The sequence below is a fragment of the Siphateles boraxobius genome, unplaced genomic scaffold, assembly GCF_051911475.1.
Source record: "Siphateles boraxobius isolate OS27281-9 unplaced genomic scaffold, OSU_SipBor_1 5, whole genome shotgun sequence".
Classification (NCBI taxonomy): domain Eukaryota; kingdom Metazoa; phylum Chordata; class Actinopteri; order Cypriniformes; family Leuciscidae; genus Siphateles; species Siphateles boraxobius.
The window spans coordinates 32,333,158-32,351,482 of NW_027509141.1; the positions used below are offsets into that span (position 1 = coordinate 32,333,158).

At 35.2% G+C, this 18,325-nt stretch overlaps 1 protein-coding gene across 2 annotated transcripts in view; it reads right to left on the reverse strand.

Moving 5' to 3' along the window:
- The window catches only part of erc2 (ELKS/RAB6-interacting/CAST family member 2), a 60,602-nt gene that overhangs the window by 12,544 nt on the left and 29,733 nt on the right, over nt 1-18,325 (reverse strand). Inside the window, exons 5-14 of one of the 2 annotated variants that reach the window (XM_077203991.1) lie at nt 16,870-16,944; nt 14,919-15,074; nt 13,141-13,308; nt 12,710-12,877; nt 10,153-10,290; nt 8,926-9,066; nt 8,689-8,829; nt 7,320-7,355; nt 5,255-5,457; nt 1,845-1,967 (exon numbers count right to left, since the gene is read on the reverse strand). In XM_077203991.1, coding sequence (XP_077060106.1) covers nt 1,845-1,967; nt 5,255-5,457; nt 7,320-7,355; nt 8,689-8,829; nt 8,926-9,066; nt 10,153-10,290; nt 12,710-12,877; nt 13,141-13,308; nt 14,919-15,074; nt 16,870-16,944 — 1,349 coding nt within the window. The remainder of the gene's footprint in view (nt 1-1,844; nt 1,968-5,254; nt 5,458-7,319; nt 7,356-8,688; nt 8,830-8,925; nt 9,067-10,152; nt 10,291-12,709; nt 12,878-13,140; nt 13,309-14,918; nt 15,075-16,869; nt 16,945-18,325) is intronic. The other variant, XM_077203992.1, reaches the window with a different exon arrangement.

The following is an 18,325-nucleotide window of genomic DNA, read 5'->3' on the forward strand; positions in this document are numbered from 1 at the left end:
AAAATACACCAAGATAATAGCATTAGTTAACAAATGCATGAGGAAAAAAACAGTATTTTGAAGCCTAATTTCAAGAATAGTTCACCTAAAAATAAAAATTACTGTCATTTACTCACTTTCATGTATATTTATTGTACTTTTCATGTACATAGTTTCATCATTAATTTTCAGTAAATAATGACTCAAATTTAATTCATTTCTTACACAAATCCACTTCAAAAGACTTGGAATATAATGCATGAGTCATATGAACTACTTGGTGAGTCATATGATTGTTTTAAGCCACTTAAGCCCGTTTTTAAGCCAAATTAAGTCACTTAATTTTGTTAAATGTTTCAACTTCTTGTCCTTGAAATCTTATGGCATTTGGCTTCTCAAGTTAACGTATCTTGATATTTTAGTGCCTTTTTGTCATTTTTGGAGCTCAACTGCATTCGTTCCCATTCATTCCCATTCACTGTATATAAATAAATGTGACTTGACTTGACTTGATACGTGTAAACAACTTCTCCTTCAGCTTGATGACATGAGGGTGAGTAATAAATGTTTTTATGTTTTAGGTGAACCGTCCCTTTAATCTTGGTGGACTTTCAAAGTATGACTACACATTAGCCATGCCAACATCAACACCACAGATATATCAAGTGTGCAGTTATCACACATCTGACACAATTTGAAAAAAAAAGTTTTGAGCAGCTGAAACAGATTAAAACTGTGAGATATTGCAAATTCTATATCCACTGCACAAAAACACATTATAGAACAGATATAATGATAAAAAGAAAATTGTGCACTCTGGTTGATGTACACATAAGCTCTGTTCCAAAGCCGAGTGAGATGCCTACCGGCAACATATTTTAGGTATAGGTGTGCTCATAACATGTTCCAAACAAACTGTAGACAGCAATATATGTAGCATATAAAGGAAGCATTAAATGTATCCTTTAAATATGTCATTCAAAAGTTTGGGGTTGGTAAGTTTTTTTTTATGTTTTGGAAAGAAGTCTCTTACGCTCGCCATGACTAAATTAATTTGATCAAAAATACAGTAAAAACTGTAATATTGTGAAATATTATTACTATTTAAAATGACTGTTTTCTATGTTAATATTTTTGTAAATAGAATTTATCCCTGTGATGCAAAGCTGAATTTTCAGCATAATTACTTTAGGCTTCAATGTGATCCTTCAGAAATTATTCCAATATGCTGATTTGCTGCTCAAGAAACATTTATTATTTTCACTGCTGGAAACAGTTGTGCTGCTTAACATTTTTGTGGAAACCATGATCCATTTTTTTCAGGATTCTATGATGAATAAAGTTTAAAAGAACAAAATTGATTTGAAAAATAAATAATTTGTTACACAAACAAATGCCTTTACTGTCATTTTTGATCAATGTAATGTGTCCTTGCTGAATAAAATTATTAATTTCTTAGAAAAAAAAATCTCACTGATCACAAACTTTTGAACAATCCCAGAATGCACTGTGACGAGATCAAGATGGCAATTGTGAGCAATTTACTTAGGATGCTGCTGCCTACGTATACAGTGAGGCATCTCACTAGAGTTTAGAAGAGACCCCAATACATGCACAAGAAACGGCATACACAACCACAACACACATTATACACACAAATCTTATTTTCTGAGCTGTCTCAGTCCACTGATTTTTACATCAATGCAATCTGGCACATATTTACAACATTATAAGGAATAAAACCATCCTTTCCTTTGTTAGAAAAACCAGTGAATGAGAGACAGCCGTGCAACAGGGACATCAAGGCATCAAACAGCCACACAGATAAATGCAGCCGAGCCGTGGTGCCAGGACAGAGCACTCACTTTCCCAGGAAGTCCCACATCATACCCCCAATCTGCTGGGGGGCAGCGGACACAGAGGGGGGAGGCTCAGAGGGGGCTCTGCCACCAGGGCGGGGCGAGGGGCGGGCAGCGGGGGGAGGGGGGCTGGGCCAAGGTCAAGGACGTATGAGTTATGAGGTTATGGATGGGGGTTACATGAATGAAGAAGGAAGAATGATAGACAGACAGACAGACAGACAGACAGACAGACAGACAGATAGATAGATAGATAGATAGATAGATAGATAGATAGATAGATAGATAGATAGATAGATAGATAGATAGATAGATAGATAGATAGATAGATAGATAGATAGATAGATAGATAGATAGATAGATAGATAGACAATGTTTAATTTCAATTGGTTAAAGACAGGAATTCAGTGGCCAATGACAGAAATGCAGAAGAGTTGCAAGACAGGAAGAACATGAAAATTGACAAGAAATTATGAACAGGAAATTAGTGTTTTATGACAGAAGACGAAGGATCATGGAAGAACAGGAGGAAGAGAAGGAGGTCGGAAAAAGAGAAAGACCGAAAGACAGAAAAGAGAAAGAGTTGGCGAGACGGTAAAAAAACAACAACAACAACAAAAAAAGAAAAACACATGGTTAATCAAACCACATTAACTCTGAAGCATGACCGTCAACTGAGAAAAAGCAACACGACTTTGAGCCAGAGCTGAAGAACCTATGAGGAACTGAACTTACTGGCTGTTGCCCAGAACTATTATAAAGGCTGTTCACACTGACAGTGATTTTTATTGCTTTTTTATAATGGAAAAAAACGTTGTATATCAATTGCAGCACTGCATAATTTATAGGCTATTGTAAACAAGACAATTAAAAGTGCATCTATATATATATATATATATATATATATATATATATATATATATATACATATAATATGACAACATTAATTAAATATAAAATATTAAGTAATTTTTCATATTATTTTATAATTTTTTTTAAAATACATATTTTATTGTTATATATTTATGCGTAAAATATAACTTTCACTGATAATCAGCACATTGTATTACTGCTTATTTGCATGAAATGTAACCTTTCACAATTTTGTTGTGTCAATGATTTATGGTCACTTACATGTTAGTGTGAACGGCCATTTAGGATGATGTACAACCTGAACACACAGGAGTAGCATGGACCTGATATCTTAAATTAACTAAATAGAATAATTTAAAAGAAGAGATACAGAGGCAGCTGTACATAAACATGCCAAAACACAAATCACAGCGTATGAAGAGAGGCAATTCACAACCACTAAACACAAGCTCGATATCAACATTCAGAACATGTCAGAAACGCACAGAATGCTGATGACCTCATGAATGCATGATTCCAGGAAACAGCATAAATATTTGCAATCATCATCATATTTCCCCTGTAGGAGATACATTATTGACGGCAGCTCTGTGAGTACAGCGTGGTTTGTACCGCATCAGTAACAAAACAGCCTTTGACATCAGCATTTTGATGTTATATCCCTGCAGAATTGTATATTTAGCAGTACAGCAGAAACTGTCAACTGATGCTGTCAAGGCCCGAGATAACAGCAAACGAGAGATCAGAACTTGTGCAGACTTCATAAATATGTTTCAGCGTGTTAAATCTTATATTTATACATTAAACGTTACACGTTAAAACATATTTATCCATTGTTTATTTTTTACTACTTTCAACATTTTAGAATAAGAGTAAAATCATTAAAGGCAGGGTAGGCGATTTGTTGCAGAATTTTTTTCTGTTATGCTGGTTGAAAATCTCTTCACCACCTGCAAGCAATCACTACGTTTTTAAGCGGAGTAAGTGGTTTAAATTTATTTATATATTGTCTGTGGAAGATGTAGGACCATAAAATGTTCTTCCAATCATTGCATTTGGTCCGAATGTAATGATACAATGTTCTACCTGCCTGTCAGCATATGTATTTTCATATTTCCACGCACCTGCTCACACAGACATCTCACGTCATCAAAACGTCAGTTTCATACTATTCGTTTGAAAGACGTCAGTCACTGAGCACCGCAACAGAAACAGCAGCCGAATTTTACAGTTCCTCCTGAACCAAGACAACAAGCTTATGTTGCGTTACACACTACTGTAATTTGGAAGAGATGGAAACCTTTGACAATATACTTGGAGTCGGAGCGGTTTGTGACTCAAATTTAGGCATTTCAATGGCAACACTATCGACGCTGAAATGAATCTGCAGCAGTCAGGTGGTACAGGTCAGTGCTCTTTAAGTTGTTTCTGTTCATTATTATTGTAATGTTATGTGCTTTGAGACATGAGGAAGTTTAACACCATCTCTCATCACGTGATGCTTTACAAACTCTGCTGTATGCGTTCATGTGTTTTGAAAGAGGCGTGGCTCTGAATGGAGGGTGGGATCTTATGTTTTCAAAGCTAACTTGCTATTGCTAGCCGCTCAGAAAATTGCCTAACCTACCTTTAAGAGTCTGAAACTATGAAAAAAAAACACAAATTGAAGTATGGGAGTTATGTAGTGACCATTAAACTTACCAGGAAATCAAAATTGCAGATTCTTATTTGTTTTTGTGGAATTTAGTAGTATTTATTATAAATTGATTTATCTGTGCACATCATTTTTTAAATTCATGTGTTCTCGTAATCTTTAATCAAAATAACTTCTCCCTCTTGCAGCGACATCTCTTCTCTTCTCTGATGATGTGTTAACTGGCGTGAGGGCGGGGTAACCTGTCACTCATATGAGATCCACCAATAGCAAACCACATCCATCCAATCTAATCCCAAAGGACAAAATCAAGTCCCGCCCTACATTTTTTCATTCAATCGGATATACATCACATTAGGGAATAAAAGACTGTCGCAACTTTAAACAAAGCAAATATCTTATATTTCATATTATATCTTAAATTTCTTCTTTGTCTGATTTCCAGCTCTTCACGGGAGGTGCATCTTGGGATGCAGTTTAAACCGTATTGGAAGACACTTTTGTGAAAAATATAAACTTTAATGAAAATGTTTATTTAGTAAAGAAATGCATGCATATTTTACTATCCGGCCAACTAATTTATTTTAAATAATTAAACCTTTTTATTTATTAATTATTAATTCGTTAATATCAATTAATTTGTAATGCATACATATTTGCCTACAATACAATAAATGCATACATAGTCACAAAGTATATTTTCCACAAAACTAATTTCAATTATTTATGTATAAGTATTTAGATCAAAATGTTTTTTTAAGATCATAAGAATGCAGTCTGCACAAGAAAGCAAAAACAAATTCATTCAAGTGTGTCCAAATGTTTGATGTGACTTAAATGTTCAACCTCACCCTTCCAAAGGCATTTGAAAGTAAAAAAGGATCCTTACCTCTCCAGTTCTGCAATCTTCTTATCCTTGTCATTTTTCTCCGTCTCCACCTCTCTCAGAATCTCCAGTAACCTCTCCACCTCATTCTGGGCTTTGCCGGACTCCTCTTTGTAGTAGGACACCTCCTTCTCCAGAAGTTTGACCCGGTCCACATACTCTGGGTTCCCACGTGAGCTTTGCTGCACCTCCACCTCGTGGGCCTTCTGTATGAGGAGGATCATGGGAAGGCATCGCCATAGAAACCAGTTAAAAAAACACAGCCTCAGCCAATCAAAATCAATGAATGAAGAAACATTCCCAATTCTGAATGCCAACACGTATGCCAGACTAGAGCGTCTTTGGGCATCACAAAGCAGATAATCAGCCAAGCTTTAAATGCAAAAACTCCAAAGATTAAATTTACTTATTTGGCTTGTTGCAGTCTAAACTGTAGTTAAAAACTGTAGAACCGACGAAATTGCAATTATGCATAATTCCTTTGCAATATTTAAACGCAGCCTTGCTTAGTTTGTAAAACACTACAAGCAATCTAAAACACAGTTTACATCAGCATGTTTAAAATGAAGGCACAATGGATCACATAGAGTGTTGGGTAAGTTACTCTAAGAAAAGTAATTAATTACTAGCTACTAATTACATCTTCAACAGAGTAATTAGATTACTGTACTCATTACTCTCTCTATAAACTATTGGATAACTTATTACTAATCACTTTCTAAATCCCATATCAACCTTGAATTGAACAATGCAGGGACAGACACGGAACTGCACTTTTGATTCTTTCAAATAAACAATATTCAATTGCATAAATTATTTTTTCAACTAACCAAATTGTGTAAAGGAAGAAGATTACATTAAAAGCATAAATTTTAACATTAAATATTGATGTTAAATCCACTATTGTTTTACATAGAATTGTTAGTCTATAAGTATTTAATGCAATTACATTAGAAGTAACTGTTATTAAATTACAGAAAAATTAAGAGTAACACCTTACTTTATTTTTTTCAAGGGAAAAGTAATTAAATTACAGTAATTAGATTAGTAATTAATTACACCCAACACTGATCGCATACAAAATTAAATTAAAGAAAGCGACAACATATACAGTATAATCCAAGATAATGTGGTCATAAAACCAAAAGTTGTCACAAAGGCAGTTAATCAAAGCTGACACTCCAGATTGTCAAAATGATCACATGACATGAGAGGAATTAAACACACAAAGACAGAGGAGCATGCAAAGCAACATGCAAATGTGGATTTTAGCTCCATGGTTCAGTGGTAAGATTCTTTGCAATGTGTTTATGCGTGTTCAAGTATCTGAGTATTAACTACAAGGAAACAGATTAGTAAGCACTGGAAGCATGAGGAAACAATACAGTTTTTGAACATTCTGAACATGTTTCACAGAATGCCTTAGAATCACACTAAATTCTGTTTTATCCCGTCGGATTGGTCTTCATATAAAAAAACACACTAAATGAACAAATTAAATATTAAGACCTATACTGCATTAGAACTATAGAAGAATATAGCCTATATATACATATATATATATATATAGCTACAGCTACAGTTTATAATATATATATATATATATATATATATATATATATATATATATATATAAATTATAAACTGTAGCTGTAGCTATATATATATATAGGCTATATTCTTCTATAGTTATATATTATTAAAATATATATTATAAACTGTAGCAGCTACAGTTTATAATATATATATATATATATATATATATATATATATATATATATATATATATATAAATTATAAACTGTAGCTGCTTCATCCTGCAGGCCTCTATTGGTACTACAACAACAAAAACCTCCAAAAATAGCTGTTCATAATATACATTTTGTTCCTGTATCACAGGATGAACCTTAAAGTTTATCAGATCATACATTACAACTCCTGCTCTCTAAGCCAGCAGGGCTGAATTCCTTCTAGACCTTTATAAGTTAAATTTGAAGTTAAAGAAACTAAGTGTGTAGTGTCCTCATGCTTTCAACATGTGCTAGTACGGATCCAGAGAGACACTTACGGGATTGTTCATTTGACTGAACAGCTGCTCTGCTTGCTACATTGCAAAGGAGGGAATCATGGGGAATGAGGAGGAGGAGGAGTATGAAGGGACCCAGTAAAACAGCACAAGCTTTATCATTAGCTCTTCTTTCAAGTTAATGATAATGTTCTACACAGGAGAATATAAGTAACCAGAGAGCAACACAAGAACAAAAAGAAGCCAGCTGAGTCTCAAATCGGAGTGAACTGTGAACGGCCGACCTAGACTGCGGTTCTGATCTTTCTAAACATTTTAACTCTGGTAACCCAAAAATGCCATTTAGGCTTGGGATTCGCTAGGATTTGAGACACAGCTGCTGTCAGATAGGAGAAATTAGACAAAGACAGCAACATCTTATCAATACTTCAATAAAGTTCGCATGATGCCCTCTAAAATGAGTGACCATTAAGCTGATGCAGAAAACACATTCAATGAAACAACTGGCTAATTCATTGAACGTAATTCCAGTGGTATAGCGATTAGTGGTTGACTGATATGGGTCTTTAAAAAAGTAGATGCTCCTAAGAGCAGAGCAGGATGGATAATATAATGCCAGAATAGAGAGACCACATTGAAAATCTAGGATTCATTTAAAATACAACTTAGAATAAACTTTTAGGATTAAAAAAAAACAGTAATAAAACAAATAAATGTTATCATGTCAAATATTATGTTAAATTCTGGACTTTCAATAATCAAATGGAATTTTTGACATTCGTCATGTGAACTGATGAAAATTCACTTTTCACTAAGATTGTTATACTGATTAAATATGCACTACCGTTCAAAAGTGTGGGATCGGAAAGAATTCCAAATGTTTGTGATAGAAGTCTCTTATGCTCACCATTTGATCAAAAATATAAAAAATATAGCAATATTGTGGAATATTATTAAAATATGTAAATAATGTATAAAATATATTATTAAAAATGTAAATAAAATAATATAGACATTTCTTATTATTATCAATTTAAAACAGCAATTTAACAATGTAAAAGTCAGTTGGATCAGTTTAATGTATCCTTGCTGAATAACAAGTATTACTTTCTTTAAAAAAAAGTCTTACAGGTCCCAAACTTTCGAAAGGTAGTAAAATATACATTGCTAAAATTAAACACCAAAAAACATTTTTTTTCTTATTTTACATAATATTTATTAACTTCAAATGTTTGAAAACAAAATTGTGCATTATCTATTGACAAAGTTGTCGGTTGATTCTGGAGTCGACACAAGGAGGAACAACCACTTTTATTAAGTGCCAAAGTGGTACAGTTAATGGCCGATGCTGGTAGATAATCTTAAAATCAGCAAATATCAAATTATCAAGATGTCAGAAGGGAAATCATACCTTTTGTAACTGTGTCTCCAGTTTATTGCATTCCTCTTTCTTCTGCTCGATTGCGATCTCAAGAGACTTGAGTTTGGAGTCTTTCTTGAGACCTGATGAGGCCAGCGAGGAGGCGTGTTCTTTTAAATCTATGAGACTTGACTGGAGGAAGAGGAAAGACGAGACCAGAACTGACAGTCTGACCAAAATCTCAAGGAAACACAACACTAACAGTCATGCATGCAATCTCTGACGTACCTCTTTCTCTGTTAACTCCAGCTGTAAAGTGTTCACCTTCTCTTTCAGGTCTTTATTCTCTTTTTTATATGAGTCCACCTCGTCTAGTCTCTCTCGGTCTTCCCTCTCTCTTTGCTCTTTCAGGCGCTCAATAATTCGCTCCTGTGACAAAAACACATTGCACCTGCACTCACGGTTTTTCAATAAATGTCTGTATATGTCTTCATTCTTCTCAGATTAGGGGACAAATTCACTATAACTTGCTGTGAAGTAGGGGTTGCACAGACTAGTCGACTTTAATGCTCTGCCATGACGCTTTAAGCTTGACGTCGACTAGTCGCTGATCATGGCCTATGATCAGAGCGCCCCACAAGATATGTTTGATTATACCGTCTGGTATTCAGTACAGTAGCTTGCATGCAAATCGCGTGCACACAGAAACATTCAGAAGCACAGAAATGTATTGTCAACACTGTTCTGTAATTTACTAATAGAATAGCTTAGAAAATTAACATTTTTATCATATATTTCTTAGTAACTAAAACCAACAGCTTTACTATTAGTAGAGAGATACTGCCTGGTAGAATTAATTCGCAGGCAATGGCTCTCTCTCACACTAATGCATTCATATAATTGCAATCTTTATTGTGCTACTTTATCTGTATCTGACTTAGAATGAGCAGAAATCTGTGAAAAACATAAAGACCCACTGACAATAGAACTGATAAAATATAAGCTGTTATAGGAGCGCTGTGTCATACGCCATACCTGTGAACAAGGCAACCCCAATCTGGTATACTTTTCTGGGACTGTGCAGCATTGCTTGAACTTTACAATATAGGGGTTGAACAACTTCCAATTTTTCTCAGCTCGAGGTTCAGGCTTATTTGTTCATTAATGACGTCATCAACGACTAGTCGACGTCGACTCAACTTTAATCAGATTAATGTCGACTTAAAAAAATTGGAAGTTGTTCAACCCCTATATTGTAAAGTTCAAGCAATGCTGCACAGTCCCAGAAAAGTATACCAGATTGTGGCAGCCTTCACAATCAAGAACTCAAATCTGGTCTGAACGCTGAGGAATTGTGCTATACTTCATAGACTTTTGGGCTATGTTTTTATTTGTTACCTGATTTGCATAGAGAGATTTTATAAAAGTGCTTTCCAAAAACCTAAAATCAGCATTTTTGAGGCAGCTCTGATTTTATGTGGTCTACATTTTCATTTCCAGTCGTGTTTTTGGTACCTTCTCAGACAGTGCCTCCTCTAGCGTGGCGAGGGCAGTGTCAGTGTTGCTGGAGTCCGTCTGGAGAGACTTCACTCTGTCCTTTAGATTCCCGAGCTGTTTATCTTTATCCCTCAGCTGCTCCTGAAGGTTTTCAATCTAAGAGAGAGGAAGAAGATAAAACGGGTCTGGACATTGCAAACATCTATCTGTTTATCCAGAGTTTGGAGTTCCCTCAGAAAAAATGTGTTTTTTTTATTAGCTTTTTGATTATAGCAGAAAATAAGCTCTGTGACCAACATAAGTTGATGATTTTTTTACACCATTTGTTCCTCAAGATAATCTTCATGACTGAACAAAAAATTTTTTTGAAGCATAAATAAAATTGCGAAAAGTAAAAAGCTAAGCATGGGCTATATTTGAACCATGGTCACATGACTCCAACATAACAACCATTAATCTTCAACAAAAAAAAATCAACATAAAAAAAGCACATGTAAGGTATTACTGATATATTGTAATGTTGTAGAATAAAATGGGAAAATATCTTGACTTGAGCTTGTTTTAAACACAAACCTTATTTCAGGCATTGAACTAAAAGCCCATTCAAAAAACCCATTGACATTGGGACGATGGAAATGTTTTACCGTGTTCGACTAGGGGTGATAAAATTACACACTTTAAAAAAAAAGCACATTGAACGGGAGTTTTTAATTTGACTTATCATCGTGATTGCTAATTAACAATCACTTATACAAGAGTTCTGCTTGGGCAAGGGGTCAACTAAAAATGTCAAATTACAACAAATTGCACTGACAAAGAGAAACATTTATAAGCCAGCATTCACTGACATGGATGGATGTATACTTCATATTGCTGTGTGTGGCGAGCTTCACAAAGAGTCATATAAAATGTGCTGCCATTCAGAAACCGCATGTACTCAAGGCCATCTTACAAAGATGGATAACCTGGTCTGATGTAACGGGAAAAGTACCTGGACATCTTAGCAAGTCATACGGTCTGTTGGTTCATCTTTCACCTTGTTTTCCATTTGAACGGGTTTGTGTTAAAGGAAGCCTGAGGAAAGTTCAACCCACAATGTCTATTGCTGACTGTGAAACATGGTGGTTGGTTTCTAATGGTACGGGCAGCATCTCAAGGGAATATTTATGTCTGATGATGTTCTATATGGTCAGATAATGGGCTAGATTTCCCTTCCTTCATCCTTCCTTCCCAAGAACTGGATGCTTTTCTTTTTGATGATTGATGCAATATCTCATTACCCACAATTATGGAGCTGTATGAATGGGATTCATGAGCAAATTAAGCTGTTTTAAGTGCATAAGGAACTACTGGGTGTTTCTTTGTGTTAATATGTAAGCAATACAGTAGGTTGTTGGTGATGTGACTTAAAATATCAGATAAAAAGAGATCAAACCTGCACAGAGAGCAAGAGATCAGAAGTTAAATATGGTTTAAAGCCTTTTTTGACACTTGAGATGTTTCCTGTGTGGCTGAATAACATGAAAAAGGTTAAAGAACCCAGCAAAGCATGCGGTGAGATGGTAAAGAGAGGGCAAAGATGAAAAAGGAGTTGAAAGAAGATACAATGGAGAAATGTGCCAATGCTCTGTGGTTCTGTTCCTTGGAGATTGTTAAATGCATTCGAGGATTGCCTTATCTGTGAAGAGTGCAAGCAATTCTGCTTCCATTTTCAGTCAAAATTCAGCTCACTGGGTATTAGAAAAGAGCTTTAAGTGCATTTCTAATGCTGACTATAATGAAAAATAAATTCTCCTTTTTTCACATCTAGAAGAGAACATTCTCAAAAGAATCTCTTAAAGTTATGAACAAACCTTCTTCCAGTAACGTTTATAGAATGTTCGTTTTAAAGTTTTAAATACCTATCTTTTGTGTGTCTATCAGTGGTCAACTTTGAACATAGTTCTGACAGTGTAATGTAATGACAAAATATAAACAAACGTCCTTTGACTAACTACAGAATCTGAGGTGTCACACCATCAAGCAAAACAAAAAAACATGGAATTGGCCTTACTTCAACAAACAACTCGCTATCCCTTGGTCTATAATAATGTTCTAAAAGCATTAAAAAAAAAAAAAAACATTGATGGTACATTGTTCATGGAAAGTTTTTAGTTGGAGGTTCGTCTAACATTTTTTAAATGTTATTACTTGTTTTAGAATGTTTAGTGAACCTTCAAAAGTAACTTTCCATAATGTTTTAAAAATTATAAAATGGAATGTTTCCTTAATGTTATCATAACCAAGAAAAAAAAGTTTTTAAAACATTTAAAGAAATTGACAATATGAACATTAGCAAAAGTTCTTAAAACATAAAATTGTTAGCAGGGCTCAGTACAAACCGTTTTCATCAAATCTGACCAAAACCAATAAGTAGACAATATAAAATGTTACATAAATCTGTTACATCTCCGCCTTCTTTCAAACCCAGTTGCTTATATCACACTCTTCCTGAGGAACTACTGCTTGCCAACATTACCCCAAACATTACTATATGGATATGAAAACAGTCCGACCTAATCTCTGAGTGGTTTACCTTCTTCTGCAGGACGTTGATCTTGCGTTCTTTGACTTCCAGCATGTCTTTAATGTCTCTGATCTCCCCAGCCAGTGTTCCCTTCTCCTCAGTCAAGTCTTGCAATTGCTTCGTCTTCTTATTAAGGAACGATTCCTTCTCCTCCAGACGCAATCGGAGAGCGTCCACCTAACCAACACCCCATGAGCATCAGAGTTCATGCAAAGCTGATGAGATATGCCTTCAAGTGCTAATATGGCAATAAGTCATAAGTCAAATATTATGTTAACAAGTGAGAACATAATTTCGTTAAAATGAAATAAGATAAGATAAAAAAAAAGTACTATATAAAGTAATGCACAAACAATGGGAATCTATGGAGCAGGGCTTTGCACAAGAGTACATTTTATATAAAACTAAGTAAAATAAAAGTAAAAAAAAAAAAATTTAACCTCTGTTTGTAGGATGGCAGCGCGTTGCTCTTTGGCAGTGAGGGACTCTTTGAGCACTTCAATATGTTGTTTGCAGTCTGAATTCTGATTATTCAGAGTTTCCAGTTTTGTTTGCAGACCTAAAAGCTCGGATTCTTTTTTCGAGAGCTCCTGCTTGAGCTGGTCAATCTAAAAGAGATTGAGAAAAAAAAGAAGTTACAGAGAAAGATAATTTTCTGTTATTTATGACACATGGAAATTATTTAGCATATAAAATGTTACAAAACATCTAGACAAATTATTTTTAATGAGTCATGTCATAAAACATGTTTATCTTTTTTAATAGAAAAGCTGAAATGAGTATTTGAGTTTTCTTCTCTATTCTGTACCCTCCTCACATAAAAAGATTTCAGGACGCAATCCCCATTTAATATACATCAGCCATATCAATTATTGATGAAATGAGTTCTATAAATATCACAACAAAACCCCTGCTGATTCATGAGCATGTTAGATACAGCAAAGACATCACCAGTGATAATACCCACGTACATGTGTACAAAAATTCACCTCTTCTAACCAATGACAGATAGAGAAAATCTACTTTTCTGTCAAGATACACGCCAAGTTGTAAAATTGGGCTGTGTAAATCAAACAAACCAATCATAACTCAGTATCAGAATATCATTACATCATTGCATTAAAAGACAATTCACACTGCACCGACAGACAGAAGTGTTTTGACAAGAAACACTGTCAGGACAGTCGTGAGAAATATTTACACACCTACAGATTCTATTTGAATACTGCTGCTTCTAGCATCACTCAGCAAACCTATCATTACAATTCCAGCAGACATCTGTGAGGATTTTCTCTGCCACTTCCTGTGACACTTGAAACCCAGCACCACAATTTGTGAAAAAGACATTTCTTTATAAAAAAAAAAAAACCCTCAAAGATATATTTCATCTGAGGATGCACTGATCGTAGAATTTTGGCTAACAACAGTATAATAATTAAAATTATGTTTATTGTTAACCGATATTATACATTTTGACATATTTACACAGATATTGTAATTTTTTTACTGTTTTATCTGCTTTTAAAGTGAACATAAAACAATGTTCACAATCCATCTCACTTAAGTAATATGAAACAGATAAAGACAAAACTCTATGGCAGGACTTCTATCCATTGAGAATTGTTTGGATCGTGTCTGTGTGTGTGATGAGCGATTGGAGGGGAGGGGTTGGGGATGTCAACCTGAATAGGACAGTGGTTTCAGTGACAAAGCAAGTTTTCAGACTTCGCAAGATTACAAAGACAAAACTTTCTTAACAAAAAAATCACTTTGGAAACATTCACTAATGAAAATCAGGTGCCAAAATATACATCTTCAGGCTGCTACCAATAATTGGTTCTCCCACACAAAAAAATGAAAATCTTGTCAGTATTTTCTCAAATCTGATCTAAATTTCAGTGTGCTTCTCATGCAAACCGCATGGCTTCCAGAAGATTGTGTGTGGAAGTTGTGTGGACTATTTTAATGATGCTATTTTAATGATTTGGAGCTTGATAGTTGTGATCAGTGTATCCTACTTTTGTGCTCAACAAACTAAACTAAAAAAAACAACATATGGGTTTACAACAACAGGAGAGTAAATAATGACAGAATTTTTATTTTTGAGCACAGAAATATTGTGCATTTCTCTTTATCAGTTACCTACATAAACTGATCCATTTTTTTTTGTGTGTGTATGGCTGTTTACAGTTTAAAGCTCCCTAAAGAAGTTGTTTACCTTGGACTTCATGAACTTGGAGTGGTTTTTGTACACCTCCATCTGTTTGATCTCCTCTTCTCGATCCTCTGTGTTCAGCAAACCATTCGCCTTCAACATCTGTATCTCATCCTCCAGGTCCCGAATGTTGCGTTCCAATGATGCGATTTTGGTGTCCTGGATAAACAATTTAGTTGAAAAATTAGCGACGTTGTGCTCCATCATCTTAAGCTAGTATGAAAACTTTTGTGCGATTCTACGGATCGAAGCATGCCAAACCCAATTCCCAACAGACAGGCGTGATCACAACACAGGGAAGACAGGGATATGCGAAACTCTAACGTCTTGCAGCATCGCCAGTGAGTAGCTGCAGTACTGCTGCAAAGCCCAAGCAGAATCGGTCTTTCTCATGCTAATGGATCAGCATGTAATCACCATTTGGTAGTACTGAGCGCTCATCCAGCCCGGGCGGAGAGATGCTCTGGGAAAGAGAGAGGCGTGCGTGTGCCTCTTTGGACTGTAATACCGAGAGTTGCAGCGTTGCAGCTCCTTCAGCTTTTTAAATAAATAATACAACGTCTTTGGCATTAGCTATGGTCCATCTCCCATTCAGACATAAGAGAATGTTTGCCGTTTCTTCTCACAAGCTCTCTCCGGTAACCCGCCCTTCCTTCTCTCTCTCTCTCTCTCTCTCTCTCTCTCTCTCTCTCTCTCTCTCTCTCTCTCTCTCTCTCTCTCTCACCACTCACTCTCTTGTCTTTTTGTTTTCACAGACATCAATAGGCACCATTTTCACATGAGGCCTTTGAAAACCAATATCCCATTTCCCATATACTGTACACAGAGAGTCAATTCCCTTGGTAAAAATACAGCTAACTTAGGTTTCTCGTCAATGTTTTTAAGGCATAGTCTATTTAAATGTGCAATAGTTCTATTTGTTTTTAGCATATGGATGTAACGCTATACCCTGTGGCTCTATGAAAGATAATATCCATCTTCAGAGAATAAGCAAACAGATCACATTGCTCTCTTTTCTGTCATCCTCTCCCATGCCTGCATTCATGCTCTCTGTGTTGTAAACAACTCCACCTGTTCCCATGGCACCAGAATCAGCATCCCGGCTCAGCCAATAGGGCGAGAGAACTCTACCGGTGATGCTAAAGGTTCAAAGAACAATGGAAACCAGTACAGGTAGAGCAGCTTTTGCAGTTTTTGGTTGAGGGAAAAAGCATAAACTGAATTAGCAAAGTTGCACTTTGAATAGGAGTGTATCATCAATGCTTACATTTCACATGGATGCAGGGGTGAACTCTGGGTAATATTTAGCTCCAATCAGAGTGGACCCGAGGGGTGTGTGCGTGCCTTGCATGAGGTCATGCTTTATTTTTAGAGCGGTGTGTAATGCTTCTGTTGGCAGGAGTAGCTCTGTCTGTGAGCGCACAAACCCACTTACTGTTTTATTCAGCCATTAACCAGAATGCTGCAGTGGATCTGCCATCAGACATTTCTCTTGTCTTTCTGGTTTATTCTGTTCATATTCCGTTTGCTTTTTCAGTCTATTGTTCTACCAGAGCAGTCAGAACATGAACGTCATACAATGATGACAGTACACAAGTCTTTTATACTCACCAAGGATGCATTTATCAAAAATATATTAAAAACAGCATTATTGTAAAAAAATATTATATTATATATTTATATATATTTTTTAAATGTAATTTATAAAGTTGTGCTGCTTAATATTCTAAATAGTGATACATCATTTTCAGGATTCTTTAGTGAATATAAAGTTTAAAAGAGCAGCATTTATTTGAAATAGAAATCTTTTGTAACACTAGAAATGTGTTTCCTGTTACTTTTGATCAATTTAACAGCCTTTTTTATGCACCCTTGATGAATAAAAGTCTTTAAAAAATCTTACTGGACCCAAACTTCTGAAAAATAGTGTGTAAAAGCATTGGCAGATCTTTACCTTCATCTCTATGATAGTCTGAAGAGCTTTAGTTTTTCCAGGGTCTGGGTGAAGCTGGTTTCTGCGATGAAGCTCCTGAGAAAAAAGCTGAACATTATAATAAATATAATTGCAAATGCAAACCACAAAAATAGAAATACCAAAGCTATCACCCTTTATAAAAATAAAAATTCCATTATTTACTGTAGTCCTAACTCTATCCCTAACCCTGACCCAACACAATGTCAATCCAGGAACATCTGATGATCACATTGTGCATTCTGATCTTATTCACTTTTTCACATTTTTATAGTTTTATTCACACTTTTCAGTCACGTGAGTGGCGCCTCTGCGCCACTGGAGGGCAACGTTTCTCTTTTCCATCTAAAAAAAGAACAAAATATGTGAACAAAATGCAAGTTTTGGGCACTTGTGATCCATAAATTATGGAAGCTCGTTTCCGCCACAGAATGAAAAATAAAAAAAGGTAATTGCGACTTTTTATCTCACAATTCTGACTTTATTTCTCAAAATTGCGTGATTTAAAGTCGCAATTGCGTGTTATAAAGTCAGAATTGTGAGATATAAAGTCAGAATTGCGTGATATAAAGTCGCAATTGCGTGTTATAAAGTCAGAATTGTGAGATATAAAGTCAGAAATGCGTAATATAAAGTCGCAATTGCGTATTATAAAGTCAGAATTGTGAGATATAAAGTCAGAATTGCGTGATATAAAGTCGCAATTGCGTGTTATAAAGTCAGAATTGCGAGATATAAAGTCAGAATTGCGTGATATAAAGTCCCAATTGCGTGTTATAAAGTCAGAATTGTGAGTTATAAAGTTGCAATTGTGTGTTATAAAGTCAGAATTGCGTGATATAAATTCGCAATTGCATGTTATAAAGTCAGAATTGTGAGATATAAAGACGCAATTGCGTGTTATAAAGTCAGAATTGTGAGATATAAAGACGCAATTGCGTGTTATAAAGTCAGAATTGCGTGATATAAAGTAGCAATTGCGTGTTATAAAGTCAGAATTGTGAGATATAAAGACGCAATTGCGTGTTATAAAGTCAGAATTGTGAGATATAAAGTCAGAAATGCGTAATATAAAGTCGCAATTGCGTGCTATAAAGTCAGAATTGTGAGATATAAAGTCAGAATTGCGTGATATAAAGTCGCAATTGCGTGTTATAAAGTCAGAATTGCGAGATATAAAGTCAGAATTGCGTGATATAAAGTCCCAATTGCGTGTTATAAAGTCAGAATTGTGAGTTATAAAGTCGCAATTGCGTGTTATAATGTCAGAATTGTGAGATATAAAGTCACAATTGCGTGTTATAAAGTCAGAATTGTAAGATATAAAGTCAGAAATGCGTAATATAAAGTCGCAATTGCGTGTTATAAAGTCAGAATTGTGAGATATAAAGTCAGGTTGCGTGATATAAAGTCGCAATTGCGTGTTATAAAGTCAGAA